The sequence below is a fragment of the Xenopus laevis genome, chromosome 6S (assembly GCF_017654675.1).
Source record: "Xenopus laevis strain J_2021 chromosome 6S, Xenopus_laevis_v10.1, whole genome shotgun sequence".
In the NCBI taxonomy this organism is placed as follows: Eukaryota; Metazoa; Chordata; class Amphibia; order Anura; family Pipidae; genus Xenopus; species Xenopus laevis.
Genome location: NC_054382.1, coordinates 9,123,027 through 9,139,144, shown reverse-complemented (window position 1 = coordinate 9,139,144; position 16,118 = coordinate 9,123,027). Strand labels below are relative to the sequence as shown.

The 16,118-nt window shown below is 39.5% G+C and overlaps 1 protein-coding gene across 10 annotated transcripts in view; it reads left to right on the top strand.

Annotated features, from left to right (window-relative positions):
- kmt2c.S (lysine methyltransferase 2C S homeolog) overlaps positions 1 to 16,118 on the top strand; it is a 142,061-nt gene that overhangs the window by 39,156 nt on the left and 86,787 nt on the right. For all 10 annotated transcript variants that reach the window (XM_018269007.2, XM_041567350.1, XM_018269015.2 and 7 more), the window contains exons 5-6: positions 10,397 to 10,545; positions 12,182 to 12,291. In XM_018269007.2, coding sequence (XP_018124496.1) covers positions 10,397 to 10,545; positions 12,182 to 12,291 — 259 coding nt within the window. The remainder of the gene's footprint in view (positions 1 to 10,396; positions 10,546 to 12,181; positions 12,292 to 16,118) is intronic.

Sequence of the window (16,118 nt, the reverse complement as noted above, 5' to 3'; positions counted from 1 at the left end):
AATCAGCATTAAAGGGCATGTAAAGTCTAATATAGAATAAGGCTAGAAATACTGTATTTTGTATACTAAATATAAACATGAACTTACTGCACCACAAGCCTAATCAAACAAATGATTTATGCTTTCAAAGTTGGCTACAGGGGGTCACCATCTTGTAACTTTGTTATACATCTTTGCAAGACTAAGACTGTGCACATGCTCAGTGTGGTCTGGGCTGCTTAGGGATCGTCATAAACAAAGCTGCTTGAGTTCTGCATGGCTGGGAAGTAAGGCGGGGGCTCCCCCTGCTGTTCATAAGTATGATTGTTTCCCTGCAGAGCAGTTAGGGACCGTCTGACAATTCCTATCCACAGCAGTAAATGAAGGGAGAATTTCACTGCATACAGTCAGGTTTCTTATAAAAACGGTACACATTTTTTAATTAAAGTATATTGGAGATAGGTTTCTTTTTCATTAAAGAACGTAAAAATGGGATTTTATGTTTTTTGCCTTTACATGCCCTTTAATGGATGTATAGGAAGTATAATAAGTATAATCTGTTTGATTCCAATAAACTGCTATATCTGTGCTTTTCCTTCCTGTATGGCTCCTGTGAGGTCACCGTTAGTGATGGGCGCATAAATTTGGCTGGCGCAAATTCACGAATTTCCGCATTTTACCGGCGGCAAATACATCAGCTGAACTCCTGCGAAAATTCACCAGCGTCAAAGATTTTTGGACGCGCATCGGAAAAGTTAAAGCTACCGCGCATCAACACTATCCAGACGCCCATTGACTAATGCCGATGTCAAAGTTGATGATGGCGTTAATTTTAGTTTAACCCATTTTTCGCCGTTTCGTGAATTTCGTAGGAAATTTAGGAATTTTTCTGCGAAACGGGAGACATTCGCCATCACTAGTCACCATGTTATTATTGTCTGTTTGGATTTGGTCCTAAATAATTTTTTATTTTATTAGAGTTACAATTAGTCTAATGCTTTTTTGTACTGGAGGCACTCCAGCATTGGTTGTTTTTGCAGCCAAATAAATTCTTTGGTACCTACTAGAGGGAGCATACCTTCCTTAAAGGAACAGTAACACCAAAAAGTGAAAGCATTTGAAAGTAATTAACATATACAGTTATGGGGCCTAATATCCAGAATGATTGGGACCTGGAGCTTTCCGGATAACAGATCTTTCTGTAATTTGGATCTTCTTGCCTTAAGTTTACTAGAAAATCATGTAAACATTAAATAAAAACCCAATAGGCTGGTTTTGCCTCCAATAAAGATTAATTATATATTAGTTGGAATCAAGTATTAGGCACTGTTTTATTATTGCAGAGAAAAATATATATTTTTTAAAAAAAACTGAATTTAAACTATATAAACTAAATTAACGTTTGTTATGATGAAGAGTAACAGTCTGAGACAATTTGCAAATGGTCATCATTTTTTATTATTTGTGGTTTTTGAGTTATTTAGTGTCTTTTCAGTTTGCAATTCAAGCAGTCTGGATGCTAAGGTCCAAATTACCCTAGCAACCGTGCATTGGTCTGAATAAGAGACTGGAATATGAATAGGAGAGGTCTGAATAGAAAGATGAGTAATAAAAAGTAGCAATAACAAACAATACATTTGTAGCCTTTCAGAGCATTTGTTTTTTTAGAAAATGTAAAAGCTGGAAAGAGTCAGAAGAAGAAGGCAAATAATTAAAAAGATACAACAAATAAATAATGAAGACCAATTGAAAAGTTGCTTAGAAATAGGCATTCATACTAAATACTAAAAGTTAATTTAAAGGGGAACACCCCTATACCATGAAGCACGCCCCTGGGGATCCACCCCTTTAACCTGAAGCACGCCCCCGGCTGCCACACTCAATAGTATAGGTATGGGAGACTAAAAACTGAATTGCATGGGATCTTCTGGATAAAAGATCTTTCCATATTGCAAAGCACAAAACAAGACCTCTAAGGAGAACTAAATGAATATGGCTATAAATGCTGTATGTTATAGACTTAAAGGTTCAGTGGCCCTATAACAGTAATTAGTCAGGGCTCCCCATCTTGGATCCTGTTTATGTGCGTCAGTGGCACTGCACATGCTCAGTGGGCTCCGGGCTAGCTTATGTGTGAAATCATAAAGCATAAAATGAGGTTTGTCTATGATTGAAGTTGATGAGATGGGGCTGATGCACATATATAAATATAGTTTAACCCTGTTTTAAGAAAAGGCTAAAATTAAATAAGCTTTATCAGAAAGGTCTATATAAATACACCAGTAAACCCTCAAAGTAATGCTGCTCTGAGTCCTCTGTCAAAAGAAACGTCACATTTCTTTCCTTCTATTGTGTACTCATGGGCTTCTGTATCAGACTTCCTGTTTTCATCTTAAACCTCCAGGGCTAGGGCTTGAGCATGCTCAGTTTGCTCCTCTCTCCCTTTTCCCTTCCCTGCTGTAATCTGAGCTCAGAGCTATGAGTGAGCATCGAGAGACTTTGGGGCAAATTCACGAAGCGCCGAACGCTAGCGTTACTTCGCTAGTGTTTGGCATTTTCGTTACTGCGAAAATTCACTAACGAACGCTGGTGTAGTTTCGCTAGTGTTACTTCGCACCCTTATGCCTGGCGAAGTTTCGCTAGCGACGTAACTACGCAAATTCACTAACGCGCACAGTGTACTGAACGCTACCTTTTACGCCAGACTTCCTTCGCCACCTCAGACCAGGTGAAGCGCAATAGAGTAGATAGGGATTGTTTCAAAAAAAGTAAAAAATTTTTCTAAGTCCCAAAAAACGCTGGCGTGTTTTCTACATTATGGGTGATAGGCTGAAAAAGATCGAAAAGTTTTTTGGGGCTAACCTCCTCCCCCCCCCCTACATTTCCTGACTCATGGCAACTTAGACAGTGGGCACATGTGTAGGGCAAAATAAAATTTTTATTTGAGGTTTTGAAGGTTTTCTAGCCATTTGTAGTGCTGATACGTATTCCTCCATTGAAATTTGAATTTGGCGCCGTTTGCAAATTAGCCTTCGCTAGCGTAACTTCGCTTCACTTAGCGAATCAACGCTAGCGCAACTTCGCAACCTTACGCTACCCCTGAGCGCAACTTCAGATTTTAGTGAATTTGCGAAGCGCTGGCGAAACTACGCCTGGCGAAGTGTGGCGAAGTTACGCCTGGCGCAACTACGAATCTTAGTGAATTTGCCCCTTAGGCGGGAAGTGATGTCACAGCAAGCTAATATGGCAGCCACTATCCTAAACAAACAGAGGCAGTGTCTAGAGCTGTTTACTCAGGTATGGTAAAGCATTCTGCAGAATAAATATAGTGTTATAGCTTGTACTATTGTGCCTAATCTATTGGCAATAAACTGCTTTGGTAGCTTTTCTTTCCCCTTTAAGCTAATTGTTGCATGGTAACTGTCTGTGAGTCCCACTTTGATTGGCTTGCAAGGGCTCTAAAATGTATTATTTGTACATTATAAACAAAGTTATTATAATGGTTTTCTTTCTGCAAGCATGTGCCCCACATGGGCATCACCTCTATAGTCCTTTCTGCGTCCCCAGTTCTATAGCTGTGCACAGTGACCGTACTCCAGCCCAGTAAAGTGACAGTTACTAACACTATGTGACAGTTTGATGAGGTTTCACATGAGAGCAGCAATGCTGAACAAAAACGCATTTCTCCTTAATTGAACATTGCATATATATATGCTGATTAATGGCATTGTGTTTGTAGAGATTAAATGCAATATTAGTATGAGTAATGGCCCAATTACTTGGACTGCATTCTGACGTTTGGGAAAAGATTCTGGAGCGTTCTTTGCCTGTTCTGATGGAAATGACATTTCATTTATTTGCCGCTGCTCTGCAACATTCTCATCTCATTAAATAGTGGTTTTCGGCATCTTGAACCAAGAGTTTCTTTTTAACTAGGAATGCACCCAAAACAGGATTGTGCAGGGGATTCAGCTAAATCCAAGGCCTTTTTAGGTAAAGCTTTTAGGGTTCCGATGTAGTGATGAGCTTATCTGTCGCGCTTCGCTCCAAATTAGGAATGCGCTGAATCCGCTATTTTTAATTCAGCCGAAACCCCGAATCCTCTAGAGAGATTTGGCCGATTACTGAACCGAATCTGCATATGCAAATTAGGGGTGGGAAGGGGAAAACGTTTTTTACTTCCTTGTTTTGTGACAAAAAAAGTCACGCGATTTCCCTCCCAGCCCATAATTTTAATATGCAAATTGGGATTCGGTTCTGCCAGGCAGAAGGATTCGTCCGAATCCTGCTGAAAAACTCCGAATCCAGAACCGACTCCAAATGCATTGAAGTCAATAGCAGTTTTTCTTGTGGCAACTTTTTTGTCTCTGCAACTTTTTTTGTCTCAGTGACTTTTTTGTCCAAATGTATTAGTCAATGGCCGTTTTTTCTTTGGCGACTATTTTTGTCAAAGCGTCTTTTTGCAGCTGATATTGGCGGCAGTTTTGCAGGTGACGAAGTTCAGAATTTCGCAGCAAATCCATGCCTGGCAAAAAGATTTGCTCATCACTATTCAGATTTGGGTTTGCAGAACACTTGGAGGTTATTTATTAATGCCAAAAACTCAAAATATTAAATTTTTTTTTTTACTATCAAATCTGAATTTTTAGTGGATAAAAAAACCCACAAATTTTTAGAGATTTATTATAACTAGAGGCTGCAAAAAGTTTGAATACCAAAATCTGCCATCGCAGACCTGCCCAGGTTGTATATGGGAGAGGTCCTTATTCTATTTTGAAGCTTTTGTGGCCTGCGCTGGAATTAGCCAGAGAATTCGACTATTTATGGCTTTTTGGGCAAAAGTTTGTGTTTTTCAGGAAGAAAGCCCCGAAAAATCTAGTGATTCTGGAAAAAAAATCCGTAAAAATAATGATTCAGATTTTCACTCTATTTTATTGAATTTTTACCCGATCTGATAAAATCGAGCTTTTTAAATAATAAATAAGGTTAAGTTGTGGATTCTATTTTGCTCCACTTTTTTTAAATAAAATAATCCGAAAAATCTGGATTTTGATAAATAACCCCTTTAGTCATGTGACTTTAAATGGGGTAAATCACTTTTATGTTAACTTTTAGTTCATGAATTGTTTTCCCTCTTCTGCCTCTTGACAACTTTCAAATAAGGGTCACTGACCCCAGCAGATAAAAATCGATTGCACCTTGAGTCTATACAGGTATGGGACCTGTTATCCAGAATGCTCGGGACCTGGGGTTTTCCGGATAACAGATCTTTCCGTAATTTGGGTCTTCATGCCTTAAGTCTACTAGAAATTAATTTAAACATTAAACAAACCTAATAGGCTGCTTTTGCTTCAAATAAAGATTAATTATATCTTAGTTGGGATCAGGTACAAAGTACTGTTTTATCATTACAGAGAAAAAGAAATCATTTCTAAAAATTTGGATTATTTGGATAAAATGGAGGCTATGGGAGACCATTCTGTAATTCGGAGCTTTCTGGATATCGGGTTTCCGGATAAGGGATCCTATACCTGTAATTGTATCGTTGTTGTTACAGCATTACTCTTTCAGTGCATGCCTTCTAGTGGTTGTCTTCAAGTCTCTCATTCAAGCCCCTGGTTGCTAGGTAAATTAGACCCTAGCAACCAAATAACGGCAAAAATGTTGCTGTGAAACTGGAGAGCTGTTGGATAAAATGCAAAATAAATAATAATAAAAAAAAAACCTGCAAACAATTAATGATAAATTGTCTCAGAATGCATCATTAATTTAATGGTGAACTGCCACTTTAAAGGTCTGAACTGCTGAATATGACTGACGACATATTCGAATATTACAGATTAGTGTTCATCATATAGATTAAAATGTGATCAGATCCAAATCTATGGATTCTGTGCGTCGCTTCTCTGAACCCTAACAGACGATTTTAAAGCACTAAGCTGGGCTTTTTTTTTTTTTTTTTATAAGGTGATAAAATTGTTTTGGTGTTTTGCATAAATCTCAGTATTCAAATTAACAAAATTATATTTGTTTTTCAACCGTAATGGTTTCAGATTATAGATTTGCTGCATCTTTAAAGGGAAACTTTGCCCCCAAAAGGAATATTTAAGCAACAGACAGTTTATACTGTATCAAATTAAGTGGCATATTAAAGAATCATTACAAATGCTTAATTGGATTTTAAATTACTTTAAAACTATTGAAGTGTTTTTCTGTCCCTTTCGGCACTGCTGGCTTTGTCTCTTGAAACAATGTAGCAGAAACAAGCCCCTTTGCCGGTCTGTTAAAAGAGAACTAAACCCCCAAAATGAATACTTGAGCAACAGATTATATCAAATAAATTGGCATATAAGGGCAAGGCCAGACATGGTGTTTTTGCAGCGTTTTTAAAAAAGAACAGCCAGGCGTTAACTGCACTACCGCTGAAACGAATGGAAAAGGCACTATGGCAATTCACACAGGGCACTTGCAAGCTGAAATGCGCCACAGGACGCCAGTATTGGTGTTTTTTAGCAGAAACGCCAATACGTCAATACTACCAAATCAATAGACTCTGGAATCTGCACATTTGAAACCACACTTTGCGTAAATACGCAGCGTATTTTAAATATGGCGTCCAAATTCTTAATGAGAACAATGAGAAGTGCATGTTGGGAAAAGAATCCTACGTTCTGAAAATAGCATGAAAAACGCATGTTGACGGTCGCATGTGGTTTCAGTGGCGTATTTACTCCTGGCTGTTCTTTTTTAAAAACGCCACAAAAACGCCACGTCTGGCCTTGCCCTTAAGAATCTCATCAAACTGGAATATATAAGTAAATCTTTCCCTTTTACATCTCTTGCCTTGAACCACCATTTTGTGATGGTCTGTGTGCTGCCTCAGAGATCACCTGACTAGAAATACTGCAGCTCTTAACTGTAACAGGAAGAAGTGAGGAAGCAAAAGACACAACTCTGTCTGTTAATTGGCTCATGTGACCTAACATGTATAGTTTGTTGGTGTGTTTGTGAGCATCGTGAATCATACGATCCCAGTGGGCGGCCCTTATTTTTTTATTATTTACAAGAAGCAGGGTTTTATATATGAGCTGTTTTATGCAATATATTTTTATATAAACATACATTGTTCATGGGGGTATAGTTTTCCTTTAATTATATGCATGATGCAATTTAGGGTATTGGAACATTTTTCTTCCTTGCTCCCAGTCAGGGTTGCCAGGTTGGCTGGTTTGCAGCCAAATTGGGCTATTAATTTAAAACCCATTTTGAAAGTACAAACTAGCCAAGGTACAGATTTGGGTTACTTTTTGGGCCTTTGGCTGTTTTTTACTTTGGAAACCAGCCAATGGTTTTTTTTGCCCTAATGTGCCAAGTCTGCGTCTCCCAATGCATGTTGGGTAATGTAGTTTTTGTTTCAACAGTTTAATGTAAAACTACAATACCCAGCATGCAATGGGACTGACTTGTGTAGAATTTGGGAATTAACAGATTTTGGGCTCTGTATTGTCGCATTTTCTGGTGACTTTCCTCAATTTCAGGGAAAAAATCTGCTGGCCACCAAAATGTCTAGAGGTTGAATTCTTTTACCAATATTTATTGAAATCGAATATTTTTCGGGCCTCGTGGGGTCCGTAAACCTCCTGAGCCCCCCTCTGTAGTTACGCCCCTGCTGAAGGGGGCAAATCTTTCCCATATATTTTACGGAAAAATGTGCAAAACAGTGCAAATTGAAAAAGGCGTATTTTCACATATATTCATTTATTTTTTTTAGACTTTTTTTCTCACTGCACATGTGTTATTTTGGGCTACTTTTAAAATGCCTCTTAGCTAGTTTTGGGCTGGTTTTGTAGCTGGTTTTGAAAATTAGACCTGGCAACCCTTCTCCCAGTTCTACTCCCTGTAAATCAGAGTTATCTATTAGTGATGTGCGGGCCGACCCGGCACCGGCGGGTCGGGCAGGTTCGGGTCGACCTCGCAGTGCTCCTCGTGGGTTGAGCTCTTCTGCTCTCCCCGCCCGCCACCTTCAAATTCCGGCATCCGGGTTCCTGTTTTATACTGTCGCGTCTGCTCGCCCCACCCCATTTGTGACGTCATTGTGACGTCAACGGCGGGGCAGGCGGCGCGGGTCTATAAAAGGACCCCCGGAAGCGGGTGCAGGCGGGCGGGCACGGGTCAGCGCAGGGCGCGTTATGGTCGCGTGCGGGTCAGGGAAACCCTGACCCGCACATCACTATTACCTATGGCCTCTGCCATTGTGATACCTACATCAGCCACAAGAGGTGCTGCAGGCAGTATCACACTTAGTACATAATATACACCATCCAGAGACCTGCAGTTTATCTGAACACGTACAGAGTTCCTCTCAATCCCACATGTACAAATAGGTCACATATTTCCTTCTCTTCTGTTGGACATTTTTCTGTTCATATAGCTCAAGCAGGGCAGCTTTCATAAGCCGTAAAAATCAAGCCTTTAAAGTAAGGGGTCAGCACTACTCCCTAAATAAGCGTTTTCTCTGCTACCACCGTGCGAGGAAACCTGTCAATTAAGCACCAGTGAAAAGGAACAAATCCGTCATTAAATTGTTCTTACACCAGTAAGGTCACAGTTCCCCGGAACAGGTTCACATGTCCCAGAAATTCAAGTAATTGCTTGTTTTTAACCTTTTTGTAAGCATATGAACAATAAGAAGGCATAACAGATTAATATTTACATTATAAACTGTATTATTATTATATTATTATTGGTTGCTCCTTGTGACTCCCCGTTAGAATAATAAGCTTCAAGTCAAAAATAGTACTAATACAGACTAGTGTTGGCAAGGCAATTGAAACGACTATTTTTCTATGATAACCCGTTGTTCTTTCCTGTTTTTTATTGGCCTCTGATGGTCGGTGTTCCCTGCTACATACTTGACCCTCTTCATATTGTTAAAGGGATACTGTCATGGGAAAACATGTTTTCTTTTCAAAACACATCAGTTAATAGTGCTGCTCCAGCAGAATTCCGCACTGAAATCCATTTCTCAAAAGAGCAAACAGATTTTTTTTCATATTACATTTTAAAATGTTTTTGAAATGTGACATGGGGCTAGGCATATTGTCAGTTTCCCAGCTGCCCCCAGTCATTTGACTTGTGCTCTGATAAACTTCAGTCACTCTTTACTGCTGTACTGCAAGTTGTTATTACCCCCCCCCCCCAGAGCCTAACAACAGAACAATGGGAAGGTAACCAGATAGCAGCTCCCTAACAAAAGATAACAGCTGCCTGGTAGATCTAAGAACAGCACTCAATAGTAAAATCCAGGTCCCACTGAGACACATTCAGTTACATTGAGTAGGAGAAACAACAGCCTGCCAGAAAGCAGTTCCATCCTAAAGTGCTGGCTCTTTCTGAAATCACATGACCAGGCAAAATGACCTGAGATGCACCTACACACCAATATTACAACTAAATACACTTGCTGGTTCAGGAAAGAAGTTTCTATATTGTAGAGTGAATTATTTGCAGTGTAATTTAGAAATAAAAAGTACATCAAAAAAAGTGTTACAGAAACCCTGCTGGCACTGGATAACATAATAATGAGTGTATTGATATTCCCGTTATTTCTGTGTTGTAATCGTGGTTACCTTGTTTAATCACCAAGGAAGACATGGTTGGCAAAACAATGAAGGGACACCTGTTATATAATTAACAATATATATTTACATGCAAGTACAGGTATGGGACCTATTATATAGAAAGCTCAGGACGTGGCGTTTTCTGGATAAGGGATCTTTCCGTAATTTGGATTGCTGTACCTTAAAGGGTGGGTTTAGTTAAAAAAAAAAAACCCTATCCCCTACCCTACATAGACCCCCCCCCCAGCCTAAGTGTTGCCCCAGGCAAATGCCCCTAAGTCTTTACTTACCCCTCCATGCAGATTCTGTCCAGCAGAGTTCACGAGCATCATCTTCTTCTCTTCGGGAATCTTCGGAATGAGACCAGCGGCGCATGCGCAGTTGGAGTGACAATCATGCACCGAAAGTCACAAAAATTGCAGAAGCGCCGGTCTCATTCCGAAGATTACCGAAGCGGCTGAAGATGGCGCTGTGAACTCCGATGCTTGAATCTGCATCGAGAGGTAAGTAAAACATTAGGAGCATTTGCCCGGAGTAACACTTAGGCTGCAGGGAGGGGGTTTCTATGTAGGGTAGGAGGGTTTTTTTAAAAAAAATTTTGGTTTGCTTCTCCTTTAAGAGTCTTCGCATTAACCTGAATCAAAATGGCAAATAATGGTATGTGATATACATTGTGGGCTCATTTGTTTGTGCCAGACCGTGTCCTGCTGAGGGAAGAGCTGCCAAGTAACTCATGGTATAAACCTATAGAACGATAAAGTCTTTATGTTTAACCCTTCTCTTGTTTTCTGCCGCAGAGCAAAGTCTTCACAAGAAGATGTTGGCGCGTGTACAAATGCCAGTACCCAGACCTCATCTGACGAACCAACCGGCAAATTCTCGGATGAACTGTGTCAAGTTGGTCTGCCCGAGGATTTCCATATTCAAGCCTTATTTGAGCCCTCGGGTAGGAAGGAACATTTAATATATTCATTTGTTACTCTGTTTGGAATGGGCATGACCCGTCCAGGTACTTTATCGAGCCTGTTGTGTTGCACCTTAACACCACTATGTAAAGGGTGGGATTTACAAACTCCTACTCCAAATGTAAAAGTTGTAGAATAGTCCAATAATGCAATGCCCATTTATGTTCAAAATGTTATATCCTCGTATCCATAATGCATACGTTCTCCAGAAACCATCAACCACACTCAAGCTGTCCAATGCCAATCAATTAAAGGATAAGTAAACCTTTAAAATTAGTGTAAGCACTTAATAAATAACGAATGTACATTGCAAAATATCTTAGAATAGCCCCCTCAGCTATTTTACATTCACTTTATTTAAAGGTTTACTTATCCTTTAATATTGCATGAATAAATACGTCCGGAGTGTAATTCTTGTTTAAACCCCTGGCGCCACAGTGTATCCAGCTTAGTGTGTCCAACATTCCTACAATTTTAATTACTTAATAAAGGTTGTTCAACCTTTATTAACTTTTAGTATGATGTTGAGCGTACTATTCTGAGACAATTTGCAATTGATCTTCGTTTTGTATTATTTGTGGTTTTTCAGTTATTTAGCTGTACTTAAAGGGATACTGTAATGGGAAAGCATGTTACACATCAGTTAATAGTGCTGCTCCAGCAGAATTCTGCACTGAAATATGTTTTTCAATGAGCAAACTGATTTTTTATATTTAATTTGAAATTTGAAATCTGACATGAGGTTTGACATATTGTCAGTTTCCCAGCTGCCCCCAGTCTTGTGACTAAATTACACTGAAAATACTTCACTCTACTGTATAAACTTTAATTCCTGAACCAGCAAGTGTATTTTTTAGTTGTAATATTGGTGTGTAGGTGCATCTCAGGTCATTTTGCCTGGTCATGTGCTTTCAGAAAGAGCCAGCACTTTAGGATGGAACTGCTTTCTGGCAGGCGGCTGTTTCTCCTACTCACTGTAAATGATTGTGTCTCAGTGGGACCTGGATTTTACTATTGAGTGTTGTTCTTAGATCTACCAGGCAGCTGTTATCTTGTGTTATGGAGCTGTTATCTGGTTATCTTACCATTGTTCTGTTGTTAGGCTGCTGGGGCAGAAAGGGGGGGGGAGTGATATCACTCCAACTTGCAGTACAGCAGTAAAGAGTGACTGAAGTTTATCAGAGCACAAGTCGCATGACTGGGGGCAGCTGGAAACTGACAATATGTCTAGCCCCATGTCAGATTTCAAAATTAAATATAAAAAAACCTGTTTGCTTCTATTAGGATGCTGGGGTGGAAAGGGAGTCGGGTGATATCACTCCAACTTGCAGTACAGCAGTAAAGAGCGACTGAAGTTTATCAGAGCACAAGTCACATGACTGGGGGCAGCTGGAAACTGACAATATGTCTAGCCCCATGTCAGATTTCAAAATGAAATATAATATAATCTATTTGCTGGAGCAGCACTATTAACTGATGCGTTTTGCAAAAAAAAAAAAAATTTCCCATGACGGTATCCCTTTAATTATTTACTCTGGCACATGGCATTGTTATGAGCTACTGTTACAGCTTGATGCCAACATGAACCTTGTTCTCTCCCATTTGGAAATGATTTAGGTCACTGCTGGGCTCACCTCCGCTGTGCACAATGGTCACCGGGCGTACACCAGACTGAAGAGCAAGAGCTGCTCAATGTGGACAAAGCCGTTGTCTCAGGGAGCACAGAAGTGAGTCCATCTTGTATATACACTAAATACACCCTTACTGAATTTCCATTCATGCTCAAAAGGGATCAAACCCTTATGGTCACAGTAGACTTGGAATAAATCTGTTGCAGTGATTGTGCCTTTTTATTGGTTTTGTAGATTTATCTTGTTGTGCCCTCTTAGTGAAGTCTAATGTTTTATTCACTGGTGCAACCAGCTCATTTTCTGGTGTCCGGTCGAATGGATTATTGATTGACACGACAGTCAACTGCCTGACTCAATCCCTCATCATCCTTACTTCTTCCTGAAACCACCTGATTCCAACTGTCAGGGACATTTGCCCCAGAAAATCATTTGTTAGGTTGAGGGGATTCTCAAGTAAATGTGCCCCCAAATATCTGTCAGTGTTGTGATCTGGCTCCATATATATGTCTGCTTAAAGGAGAACTAAAGTCTAACTAAAGAAGTAGCTAGAAATGTTGTACATTATGTTGTGTGCTTCTGTACCAGCCCAAGGCAACCACAGCCCTTTAGCAGTAAAGATCTGTGTCTCCAAAGATGCCCCAGTAGCTCCCCATCTTCTTTTCTGCTGATTCACTGCACATGCTCTGTGCTGCTGTCACTTACTGAGCCTAGGGAGCCACTCACAATATACAGTACACATAGAATAGAAATGTCACAATATAAGGCTGATTAGTAATTAATACACATAATTACTACATGGCAGCACAGAAACCAGTGCAATTAGCATCAGAATTTAATAATCAGCAAACCTGTAGCATCAGCTTATATTACAGCCAGGGAAGCTCATTTTCTGCTGGATAATTAGTGACGAGCCCTAAGCTTAGCTTCTCAACAGCCAATCAGAGCCCACAGACACTTTCCAAGATGGTGACCCCCTGTGACAAGTTTGAAGTCCTGGATCATTGCTGCTATTGACAAGCTGAAACTTTAGCCTCGTGCAATAAGTTCAGTATATGAAATATACCATTTTTATCCATGTTCTCCTTTAAATCTGTTTATTAAAGGAGCACTATATATATATATATATATATATATATATATATATATATATATATATATATATATATATATATATATATATATATATATATATATATATATTTATATAGTTCAGATTGGACCAGCACTCCACTTGTTTTTTAATGATTTTATTAAGTCTTCACACGTATTTTTCAATGTTTCGGCCCTCCTTGGGGCCTTTATCAAGCCTATGTTCAGTGTGTTATATGAAAACGGCTTCTGATGCACATGCAGTTTGCCTATTGTTGTGATTAAAGGACCAGTAACATTTTTTTTTTAAATCTGTTTCTACCTAGCGTAAAAAACCCACCAAGACATATTTAACTTAAAATTCGTTCATTACGAAATAACTTACCGATACTCCGCTTGCGCTCTTCTTCAGAAAAGGCGTCAGGCCGATTCATTGTGCCGCGCTCGATTTCTCCTCCCTGTCTATCTCCTATACAAGGCAGGAAGGAGAAATCAAGTGCCGCACGATGGATCGTCGCCCTGTCGCCTTTTCTAAAGAAGAGCGTAAGCGGAGTATCAGTAAGTTATTTCTTAATAAAGACTTTGCCAATTTAAAGTTAAATGTGTCTTGGTCTTTTTTTTTTTCCTTATGTAGAAACTAATTTTTTTTAAAAAAATGTTTGATGTTACTGGTCCTTTAAACAATTTTAATGAATAAAAACATTTATTTCTTCCAGAAATGAATCCCATGATTGTGCCCAATCCCTCCATAGATTGATAGTATTTATTCAGTATATTTAGCATGCATGCCTTTATAGTGCTGTGTACAAAACCAGTTTTGCTTGAACGTGGGGTTGAGATTTCATTCATTTGCTCCCTGTATTGAGTTCCCTATCTCTAACAATTCTTTTATTTATTTTAACTTTTATTTTACTCTGGGTTCAATCCTAGTGGGAGGAAAAGAAAACTGTTACTCAAATTACCCTTCCCTGTTAAATTCTATTTAAACTTACTCTCAAAGGGATAGAGAGGTAGGTTAAAAATCAATATAATGATAGAGACTATAAGAGTCATATATTTAGATGAACAAGTTAGTCGCCCCCAAGAACAGAGGAAGGCAGGGAGCAAAGTGCCGAAAATGGCAGATGCGCAGTTCCTATTGGTAAATGACCCCTTGTGACTTTTTTTTTTTTTAAATAAAAAGAATAGTCGGGTTTCATTTTCAGACATTTAAGACCTGTATATTTGTCTCATGTTTAGAACAGGGGTGTGTTGTAGACCTGCACGGTTGACCTGACACATTTACAAGGCTGCGCTGAGCATTTCGGGTCTGTGTGATAATGCAGCTTTGTTGGTGCAATCAATAGTTCTGTTTCTTTTTAGCAATTCCCCTCATTGCAGAGCTCCTAAGGGCTCTTACACACTGGCGCTTTTGCCGCGCTCCCTTGCGGCTGAACGCAGGGAAGCGCAGAAAAACCCTTACACACGGGCGGCTTTACCTGCGCTCCCCTGCGTTGCACTTTCTTCCGTTCAGGGGGAGCGCAGGAGTAGACACTCAATTATTGTCAAGGGGGCTGTACTCGCACAAGTGGGACGCAGTATGTTGCATTCCACCTGCGTTCGGTGCTTAGATGCGTCTATGTGAGTACAGCCCCCTTCACAATCATTGAGTGCGTTTAACTCTTTTTAAAGCTCAACCCGCAGTCCCTCATACTGGAAAGTCAAGTTTTTCTCTGCACTGAGCAGCCAGAAAAAGAAACCATGTTTCTAACTTAATTGGCTTTTGGCAGAGAGAGCCCAGAACAGCCACAACAGAAGATAAGATACTTTTGTAACAATTTTGAGATAAGCAAAGTAATTGTAACAATATAAGATAACAGGTCCCTTGGGAAAAGTTAGACTCACAACTTAAAGGGCAATTCACCTTCATTAGCAAAACTCTAATAACTGAAAAAAACATAGAAATATGTTCAAACTTTTATAACCTGCCAAGGCAGATAGGGGAGATTAGTCGCCGAGAAGAAGAGGAGAGTTGTCGCCTGGCGACTAATCTCCACGAATCTGCGTGTGTGGCCAGACCCTAAAGAGCCCTAAATCTTCTCATGTGTCCCCATAGCTTGTGCAACTAAGGAATGCTTTATAAACCCTACAGAATTCAGGCTACGTATGTAAATCTAATCTTTCAATTTAGTATGTTTATTTTTCGGGGATAAAATGAACCTTGATAATGGCAGGGAAATGTGTCAACAGCATTAGTTTGAGACTGAGAGGAGCCGCGTCAAGGATGTGTGTAATTAAGGAATATTTGGAACAAATGCCGACTATGGAACAGTATCATAGCTGTGTTTGTTACAATGCTCCTCAACCTGCGTTTGACTAGAAGGGGGTCATACATCGAAATCCAATGTTTTCTGAGTTTTTTAAGTTAAAAATAAAAAGTCCAACCAAACTACAATCCACAATTTGACCTTATTTATCATTGATGAAACTTGATAATTGGTTCGGAAAAAAACTCTGGAGGTTTTGTGGGGGACAAAAATTTTTTCCGGGTTTGATGCCCAAAACTCTCCATTTTTTTGTGAAATCGCTCGAACCCCCGATTGTAACGTTTTTTTGGACGAAACTTTTATTAGTAAAAAACTGCTCCACCTGGGGCAGGTTGGGTACGGGTAGGTTTACGGTTTGGGTGGAATTTTTGTTGAGCCGTGCATCACTAGTGTGTTGTCTTAATTTTTGCAGTTGCTCTCAGTAGCCATCTTACTACAGTCCCCTTAGCATATTCAGACATTTATTAAAGGGGGTGTTCACTTTTAAGTTAAAGGAACAGTAACAAAAATGAAAGTGTTTTAAAGTAA